Source organism: Ailuropoda melanoleuca, chromosome 5 (genome assembly GCF_002007445.2).
Source record: "Ailuropoda melanoleuca isolate Jingjing chromosome 5, ASM200744v2, whole genome shotgun sequence".
Classification (NCBI taxonomy): Eukaryota; Metazoa; Chordata; class Mammalia; order Carnivora; family Ursidae; genus Ailuropoda; species Ailuropoda melanoleuca.
In genome coordinates, this window is record NC_048222.1 from 38,974,046 (window position 1) to 38,983,967 (window position 9,922).

Below are 9,922 nucleotides of genomic sequence, written 5' to 3' on the forward strand. Positions count from 1 at the left end.
TAGGAGTCCATGGGCAAGTCACTTTGTCACTTCGCCTCTTGGTGTCAGTTTTCTCGCCTGGAAAATGGAACATCTGCTGAATAGGATATTCTTTCTCTGAATCTTGTCTTGGACACCTAGTGAAATTGATGTGGCTTTCTTTCCAGGGCTCCTGTCTCCCTCCATTGGAACCACCCAGGGGCTCATTAGAAATGTGTGACGTCTACTCAGCCAACATTTTGAGTTGAGACTGCTAGCTTGTCTTCCAAAAACCATTCTCTCCTTTTTCCTTTAGTACAAGATTGGCTGAATGGAGCTGATCGTAGAGCACCCAGAATAAAGACTACATTTCCCAGCCTCCTTTGCAGTCAGATAGGACAACCGTGTGATTAATTCTGGCTGCTGGGACGGGAGTGGATATCATGTTTGCAGCTTCTAGTTTATACGCTTGGGTGGGGGTGGCGGTGGGTGTGTGTTCTGCATTGTGCCTTTCCCCCTTTCTGCTAGCACAGAAAGTATTGAAACAATTTCACTCAAGCAAAACATATTTATCGAGTATCCACCATGTGCCTGGCACTCTTGTAGGCCCTGGCATACATCAGTGAATGAGAAAGGCAAAGATCCCCGCCCCGGTGGTGTTGATAGTCTAACAGATGGAGTCACACAATAAACTTTTGGGGGCCACCATTCAACCAGTACCAAGAAACATGCGATATCGTGCCTCTAAGTGTGGGCTTGGCCCACAGGGCTCCACGAGTCAGATGGACTCTTCCAGCCCTTGGGGTGAGTGTCTGCGAAGTGGGCCATCCAGCTTTGGCTGCCACATACATTGTGAGGGGCGCTGCAGCCCTGGGCAGGTGCCACTGTAGACTGAAGGTGAGGAACAGCCCCTCCTGTACCCCTTTACTCTTACAACACGGGTTCACCTCTTTTTACCTTATCTGATCTGACATCAGCCCACAAAGGAAATAGTCATAAAACCACATGGAGACCCAAGAATATGTAAGAGCAATACATTAGCCAGGCACCAACCTCAATGTGTCAGTTCTCCACAGAGGAATCCAGGGGGGGTGTGGGCGCGTGAAAGAGGGTACGCCTTGGCTGGGCTTGGGAGGCTCAGTGCTGTGAAGTCTGAGGATTACGAAAATTACCATTTCTCTGGAGTCCCAGGAACGAATGTGCTGGGTGCTGTGCCTCCATTATCTTATATCCGCACAGCCCAGGGTAATGCTAAAATATTTAACAACCAGCAAGGCCTGACACCGGCCTGTAAGAACGGACCCCGGCCACGGTTCTGGAAGCCTGTCTGCAGGCTCCCGCTGGCTGGAATGTGACCCTCAGGCCGCCGGGTCTGCGGATGTCTGGGGCTCCCAGAAGCGGGTGGCTAGAATGTTAGAGGCTGACGGAAATCCAGAGGCTTAGGGGAGTGGCTCTTCACCAACCCTGATGGATGCACTCGAACATTCTAACAACTGGAATACTTTTACCGAAGCTCACAGGCTGAGTATCAACCTGGCAAGGTAGGCGCTGATGTCCCGTTTTACAGAGGATGGTGCCAAGACTCCAAGTGGGAGGAAATTTCCCTGAGGGCCCACAGCCGGCAAGTGAGATCCTTGCCTGGGAAGAAAGGATGTCAGAGTGGCCGGGAGAGTGTGGGAGTGTCTGGACCACAGCTTCGGAGAGTGAAAGATTTCAGCTAAGAAATCTCCCTTGACAGTTTTTATCCGAGGAGCTTAGAGAAAAGCAGCCACTCATCGGGCAGCTTACAAGGCGGGGATCTCCAAGCAGCTTCCTCCTCCCCAGGGAACCCCGAGTCTCATGTTAAATATGATGAAAACTTATCAGCCGTGCCCAGACGCTGAGGCCTCCCTCCCCACGAGGGACAGTGCAGCACTCCAGCTGTCCAGCTGGGCAGTCCTGTGTGCAAGGCGCAGAATGGAATGGAATGTCCAGACACTGCCGGGCGGAGGGCCATGGAACAGAACATTTCAACGTGGCGGCAGGAAAGGGCTGGCGGAAATCAAACAGATTGGCCGATCGTGAGTATTTAGGAGACACTTGGCATGTGGGCATTAGCAGGGTAAGGGGTCAGCCAGGAGTTCTTGAATGGGGTTTCAAATCACGCACCCAGGAAGAAGAGGGAGGCGGAGCGCCCCTCCCCTGCTTCAGCCCAGCACCTCTCTGTCATTTGGTTTCGACATTAGAGGGCTGATTCCTACTGCATGAAAGGGTTCCGCTGCCTTAAAAAATTCTGGGTTGGCAAACCACTGACCTCATTCCCTTGGCACATTTTGCTGATGATGAAAGCGAGGCACAGAGCTGGAGTGACTGGCTGTCCCACAGTGGGTGTGGTCTCCTGGGGGCTAGTCCACTATTCTGTTCTCTCTGCCTCCCACCCCCTTACTATGTGCCCAACACTCTGCCAGGCACAGGGGCGGGGGAAGAAAAGAAAAATAATGCTTGTCCTCATGGGGTGGGCACATTCCGTTGTGGAGAAAAGACTGAAGTCCCCAAAGCTGTCATCCCTGGGTGGATTCTGCCTGGCAGACAGTTGGGGCTGCGGGAGCTCGGGGAAGGGGAGGTCAGTTGTTCTAGAATGTTGGTGATGGAAGGGTGACCAGCCGGGCCCCAAAGGATGAGCGGGACACAGAAGAGCAGAAACGCACTGGGGAGGAAGAGCGGGAGGAAAGAGGGGGGCTGCCGGGTGGTGGAAAGACCTGACTGAGGAGAGACAGGGGCTGTGCCCCTTCTCAGACCACAGCTGTCCCTCAACTGAATAACAGACAGACTGGAGCAGTAGTTCCCAAACTCCACTGGCCACAGAACCACCTGGGGGCTTTTTCATAACAGCAGGGTCCTGGGTTCTGCCAGTTCTGAAGGAGGTTGTTCAAGTTCCCCACTTTGCAAATCTCAAGACCCCCCAAGTGTTCCTTCCAGCTCTGAAATTCTATGACTTCATGGTGCTTCCATGGGCATGTGGATCTCTTCTAACTCAGAAAGCACACTATTCCCCACCAGAGAGGGGGTCCTTGACCGATGTGTGCCTGTCCAGAGCCTCCAGGAACAACAGCGGGATCCTTCAAGGAAGGAATTGGGCTGTCTCCCCATCCCTCCGGGCTCTGCACAAAAGCTCTTGCCTAATGGTGATGCTTTTGTTCCTGGTGTTTATCCAAAGCCTGATGCCTGTTGTTTGAAGCTGTCTGCGCCTGGGGCTTCTCCTTGATTCCAACCATCTCCTATCACCCCAAAAGCCCCACAGCCTCCCCCTTGCACCCCTCTCCGACCTCCAAGGTGCACCATTAACAGTTGGCTGATGCTGGAGGCTCAGCTCCGGGACATACACATTTTTTTCAACTTGAAAAACGATTTTCATTGGATACTTAATCTAGGTTCATTGGCAGAAAATCAGGCATTATGCATTAGAAAAAGAAGAAAGAAGAAAAGTCACCCCAATGGAATTTAATCATACCCACTATTGAGATGCTGAGATACGTTCTTCCCAACTTTTTTCTATCCAAATGAAATCCTGCTATATTTCTGTAGTCAATTTACTTCCCCACACTTCTCATCTCATGGTTCTTTGAGAATAGAAGCCCTCTTATCTTGCGGCCACCAGGCTTCGCACTTCCCTCCATCTGTGCATGCCCTGGCCTTTATACCTATCGTGATGGAAGAGGGCTTGTGCGTGTCAAAAACCAAAGGCACTGGATGCCATCCCCTCTCTCCTCCGAGTGACCTCATCACCCTTACACCAGCTCCCTTGCATCCTCGGGGTCTCATGTCCTGGATCATTCCCAGTGGCACACAGACTTGCTCTAAAATCTCCTCTGTTTAAAAATCCCCTCCTTGGGGGGCCCCTGGAGGGCTCAGTCAGTTGGGCATCCGACTCTTGATTTTGGCTCAGGGCATGATCTCAGGGTTGTGAGATCCAGCCCTGCATCGCATAAGGGCTCCATGCTTAGTGGGGAATCTGCCTGAGGATTCCCTCTTCTCTCCCTCTGCCTTCCCTCACCTCTAAAATAAATAAATAAATCATAAAAAAAAAATCCCCTCCTTGGGGCACCTACCTGGCTGGCTCAGTCAGTCGAGTGTGCAACTCATGGTCTCGGGAGTTGTAGGTTTGAGCCCCACGTTGGGTGTAGATTCCTTAAAAATAACATCTTTTAAAAAATGAAATAAAATAAAATAAATATCCTCTCTTTGACCACTGTATTCGTTTCCTAGAGCCGTTGTAACAAAGCACCACAAACCAGGAGACTTAAAACAATGGAAATGTATTGTCTCACGGTTCTGGAGACTAGAAACCCCAAATCAAGGTGTTGGCCATGTTCCCTCTGAAGCCTGTGGGTGGGAATCCTTCTTAGCCTCCACCTAGTTTCTGGGGGTGGCTGGCAATCCTTCCTGTTCCTCAGCTCGCAGCTGCAACTCTTCGATTCCTACCGCTGTCCTCATGAGGCCTTTCCCCCTGTGTGTCTCAGTCTCTTCTCCCTCTGGATTAAGAGCCTGGGTGGCACAGCGGTTAAGCGTCTGCCTTCGGCTCAGGGCGTGATCCCGGCGTTGTGGGATCGAGCCCCACATCAGGCTCCTCCGCTATGAGCCTGCTTCTTCCTCTCCCACTCCCCCTGCTTGTGTTCCCTCTCTCGCTGGCTGTCTCTATCTCTGTCGAATAAATAAATAAAATCTTAAAAAAAAAAAAAAGAGCCCACCCTACTCCAGCATCACTTCATCTTCATTACATCTGCAAAAACCCTATTTCTACATAAGGTCAGTCACAGGTCCTAGGGGTTAGGACTTGATGGAACCTCTGGGGGTCGTAATTCAACCCACAACCACCCCCACTCACTTCCTTCCCCTGTTCATCTCTGGTTCCCTCCCCCGGTGACAGCGGGTTCCATCTCCCTGCCCCCGCCCCTGCCCCTCCCAGTCCCACTCCCCAACCCTCCTCGATCCCCTTGACCCTCTGCTCCATGGGGTCACTTGTACCATCGTCCAAGCCACCACAACACTACCCTTCCAAATGCTTCCTGGGTCCCTCTGTTCCCACTCTTGCCCCTGGGTTCATTCCCTCACCAAGCCAGAGTGGTCTTGTAAAAATATGAATCAGCTCATTTCATTTATCTGCTGAAAACCGTCCAGTAGCTTTGTATCACACTTGGAATAAAATATCTAAACCCCTTACATGGCCTACAAGGGTCTTCTTGGTCTGCCCTGCCTACTTCTCTGACACCAACTCCCCCATGCGTCCCTTCACTCCCTGGTCATTGTATAGGGTCTCTCCCTTCCCCCTCTCCCCTACAAAGTGATCTCGGGGAGAGCAGACACCTTGTCTCTTCTTACGTGTGTACGCTCAGTGTGGTACATCGTGGCTGACAGCCTCCAAGAGGACCCCCAATGAACCCTGCCTCCTAGGATTCATGCCTCCCGTGTAGTCCCCTCCCACATGGAATAGGGCAGATTTGCAGAATCAAAGGAATGTTGCAGAGGTGACAAAGCGTGACTTCAGGTCATGAAAGACATTGTGATCTTTGTCCTGTTCTCCAGGATCACTTGCTCTGGGGGAAGCCAACTGCCATGTCATGAGGACACTCCAGCTGTCCTATGAAGAGGCGCGTGTGGGGAGAAGCGGAGTCCTCCTGCTAATGGCCCCACGAAGGAGTCATCTTGGAAGCAATCCTCTAGCCTCGTCAACACTACTGGTGACCAAAGCCACAGCTAGGAGCCAGAAGCCACTTCCGAATTCCCAGCTCACAGAAACTGTGAGGTAATAAACATTTGTTGCCTTAAGGCACAAAATCTGGGGGGTAATTTGTTCCGCAGCAATAGATAACTAATACACTTATAAAGATATTTTTTTCTTGAAAGGGTAGGATCATAACATTCGTACTGTTCAGAAAACAACTTTTTCATTTAAACAGTTTATCATGAACATTTCCATGAGGGTAAATCCATGTCTGTAATCATTTATTAACGGCTGTGCAGAATTTCATGGAATAAATGTACCACAATTCAGCTCCTTGTGCCTCTAAGTCCCAAATTGTTCACTACTATAATAAAAATTGCAATGGACCAAGCTTTTGTGAGTAATTCTTTGTGACATCCCTGGTTTTCCTAAGATAGATTCTTAGGAGTGGAACCTCCAGATTAAAGAATATATTTGGGGGTACATATCTTCAAATCGTGTCTCCAGAATTCTTTCCGGTAGGGTCTGAGAAGGCTTGTGTAGTAGGCAGAGTCTTCAACAGCTTTTACTATTTTGCCCATCTGATAAGTTTTTGAAATGGCCTTTGATAATATGAATGTACATTTCTTTGATCCTTAATTACAGCAGCTTTGAAACTGTGAGAGAAAAGCCTGGTGTGGGTGTGGGGAGGGCTCAGGGGTGAGGCCCCTGCCAGCACACTTTTTTGCCCAGCCTCTCCCACCCCCACCCCCAAACAGCCCTAGGGAGAGTCTGCACTTCCTGTGCCTCTAAGCTCCCCCTTTTTTTCTCCCCAGAGGGTGAGCAGAGTAGCAGGAAGGGGTTTCCTTCTGGAGGCCAGGCTGGGGTCTTGGTTTGTCCCTGCAGGTGAAGGCTTGGCCTTTGCTGGGCCCCCCAGGCTGCAGACCCCACCTGGCTGGCTGGCAGGGTGAGGTCCAGCTGTCCGACCTCAGAAAGCCCTGCTTCCATTTCCCCACCCCCAGTCCATTTTTTCCAAGGTGCTTGAGGAAAAGGAGAGAAAGGGCATTTAAATTAGTAATGGCACTGACTAAACTTGGGTTAGCTTCCTTTCCTAGTCAGACGGAGCCATTTAGAGTTCCACTCATCAGGAGGAAGGTGGGTGCCGCTGCTCTAGGGGAGAATTCAGATCTCCTGCTTGCGGCCCACACAGGTGGGAGACCTCTGATGGGCATGCTTCCCTCTTTCTGGAGTGGGGAGGGGAGGGGAAACGGAGGAAAAAGGAGAAGGGGCAGGAGCAGAGGCCAGTGGGGAAGGGGAAAGGGGGAAGTGGGGAGGGGAGAAGAAAGGAAAAGGGAAATAGAGGGGACCCAGGAGGGAAGGAGAAAGGAGTGAAGAACAAGAAGGCAGGGAGGCAGGTGGGTTACCCGCGCACACACTGGATTTGTTTGGCACTTACTGGTATCACCAAAATATTCAACTCAACTCCAGAGCTGGGGTGAGAAATGCTGATATTATGGGGACTCCTTGCAGGGAAGGAGCGGGTTGTATCACATCCCAGAACAGCGGACCCTCATCAAACACTCCGCTTTTCCTCTCCCCTAACTCTCCCATAGCCTGTTTTTGAAAAGTCCACTCAATTTGCAGGGGCTTCAGATCTTCATCTCTGCTTAGGAGCCCCACGGAGCAGGACACCCCCGCCCCCAGGTCTGCGGATTGGCCATGCCTCACCTGCCTGGAGACCCTCCCTCCTCCGGCTCCATCTCCCCCGCTCCCCTGGGTTACTCTAGAAGCCAGCTCAGCACTCTGGCCAGAGTGGCGTGGTTCTCCCAAGGCGGCTGTTTCTCTGCATCCCCCACAACCCATCAAAGGCCCAGGTAACTCATCCAGCCTCTTCCTAACTTATTTTTGCCCAGGAAAGGGACAGATGGAGACCGGCTGGTGGATGTTAGGGTGTCCTGGAAAAATTCACCCGTCCTCTGGGGCCTTCCATTCCTGGAGCATGCACGTCTCCCCTTTCAGTCTGGGTAGTGAGCACTCGGACCTGTAAAACACCTAGTGCATGTTTCCACACTTCCACACTGCTCACGCTACTCAGAGAGGCGCTGAGAGGCAGGGAGGAAGAGAAGCCCTGGCTTCTCTCCTGCACTTGCTGGACACTGAACCAGAAAATGTAGGACTTGCTCAATGTCACAGGCTCAACAGGGTCCAAGGAGGGGCCTGGCTTTGTCTCTAGTTCCCATTCAAATCTCTTCCATATCCCGTGCTCAGGGCTGCGTTATGATTTCCCTGGGCCCTAGGCATTTTTGCTTTCATGGACCCCTTCCGCCATAAAGTAATATTAAAAATGATATTTTATGACTGCATTGGTATGAAGACAAACAAAATCCCAGCAGGATTCATTATCCTATATTCATTATTATAATGTTCATTTTTTTCCCCTTGATTTTGTAACAAACTAAAAACCTTTTCATGGCCCCCGAGAGTCCCGTGGGCCCTAGGCATGGTGCCTGCTGTCCTAAGGGACCAGTGAGCCAGTCCTGCTGCCTGGAGTTATTTTTTTTAATGAGTATTAATATATTTATTTGTTTATTTATTTTGCCTTTAAAAATTATTTTATTTTGTTTTTGTTTTGTTTCAAGTTTTTATTTAAATTCTAGTTAGTTAATCCTACTGCCTCCCATTAAACACTCTGCACAGAGACTCCCCGCTGCCTGCTTTTCAAAGCGTTTCCCTGTTGCAGAGAAAGAGGAGATGATTAGGAAGAAGAAAGGATGGGGCTGATTAATAATGTAAACACCTAGGCGCCCCGCAGGCCTCTAGCTGGGAAACAGGCAGAGAAGCCAGAATTGATCCCCCAAGTAGCCAAGAGGCTGGAGTTTAGCTTCCCCTGGGCTGCTTGGTTCCTCTGGGTCCTCCCCACCCTCCTAGTACCCCCCCTTCCCACCCCACCCCCACCACAAGGAAATCGGCTTCAGGATCTTGGGGGCACACCAAACGCCTGTCTAGGGCCACTGCTGAGACAGACTCCTCCCCTCTCCCTGAGGGTCCACATCAAGGACGCTGACCATGAAAATCAGCGGGAGGTACCTTGGGACAGGGGACAGCGCCAACGTTCTAAAGGGACCCTGGGAGACAGTGCTCAATTAAGAGGCTAAGCCACTCTTTCCGTGGGAGCCTTTGAAGTTCTGGGGTAATGGCCTCTATAATTCTACTTCCGGCAATTACCAGAGTCAACCGCTTGGCTTTGGCCTTCAGGGGGAGGCAACTAGATCAGAGATGGCAAATGTGGGTTGCACCTGCTCCCAGGCCCCCTGCCCAGGTCGGAGCAGACGTTTCCACTCGGTCATGTACTCCATCGAGGCTGGAGTTGCCCTTGGACTCCTTCCCAACCCTGACAGTGCAGCGTTCTGGGGGCGCCTGCCAGACCACCCAAGTTAGCATCCTGCTGGACACCTGCTAGCCATCCCTGATCTCAGCCGTTCCCTTCAGTCCCTGTCCTCTGTTCTTCCTGAAGCTTTAAAGAGATGTGTTCATAAAGAAACCAAACAGCACTGTGTATTTTTAACCCTTAAATAATAGGTATATGTATAATACATATATTACATATATATCATCGTGATATATAGAAATAATCACTGTCCCTATTTCGCAAAGGCAGAAAGTGAGGCTTGAAGAGGTTAAATATGTAGCCCAGAATGTAACGACTAACCAATGGTAGAGCTGGGGTTTGAATTCCGACGGAGTAGCCCAAGCCCAGAACATCGCTTAATGGGGAGGTGAATTCTCACAGGGGTAAGTCCCTACAGTAATGATGAAGCATTGACTCTAGGCTTCCTGGCAGTGGGGCGCTAGGAAAATCAGGGCGTCATTACCCCAGAAGCACATCATGGGAGCCTGCCTAGTGAGACTGAGATCTTCGTGGGCTCTCTCATCAGACGCCTTAAAAGAAAGGGAAGCAGGCCGCTGTGGGGCTGCCTCTGCTTCTCGTGGGGGGCGCTCAGCCGCTGTCTTTCGGCTCCTGGGCAGACTCTGGCCATGTCTGGGCAAGAGGCAGATCTCTTCTGCATCAGCTGCCGGCTCTCGCCTTAACTCCAGGGACCCAGCGTTACAGGAAAGCTTGCCAACTCTGGATTTCCCCCAGTCATCTCCCCGGAGGAAGCCTTTGGGCCTGTAAGTGCTGCAGGGCTGGAGGTGGGGGGGTGGGGAAGAGGCGTGAACGACGCAGAGGGAGGGTAAGCATATTCAGCCCCGCCCTGCCTCTGGGAAGGATGGTGGGAAGGCTGG

General features: G+C 51.2%; 1 protein-coding gene across 1 annotated transcript; it reads left to right on the plus strand.

The window, feature by feature from the left end:
* The first annotated feature begins 1,822 nt into the window (after positions 1-1,822).
* On the plus strand, positions 1,823-9,076 carry LOC117802446. Its single transcript, XM_034661697.1, has 4 exons — positions 1,823-2,018; positions 5,521-5,740; positions 7,283-7,512; positions 8,958-9,076. The coding sequence occupies exons 1-4, from the start codon at positions 1,925-1,927 to the stop codon at positions 9,074-9,076; spliced, it is 663 nt and encodes a 220-aa protein (XP_034517588.1). The 5' UTR covers positions 1,823-1,924.
* Positions 9,077-9,922: the final 846 nt, after the last annotated feature.

Coding starts and splice junctions, on each gene's coding strand:
- LOC117802446 (XM_034661697.1), top strand. CDS start 1,925: ATGTCCAGACACTGCCGGGCGGAGGGCCATGGAACAGAACATTTCAAC. Junction 2,019..5,520: donor ATCAAACAGATTGGCCGATC/GTGAGTATTTAG, acceptor CCTGTTCTCCAG/GATCACTTGCTCTGGGGGAA. Junction 5,741..7,282: donor CAGCTCACAGAAACTGTGAG/GTAATAAACATT, acceptor CTCAATTTGCAG/GGGCTTCAGATCTTCATCTC.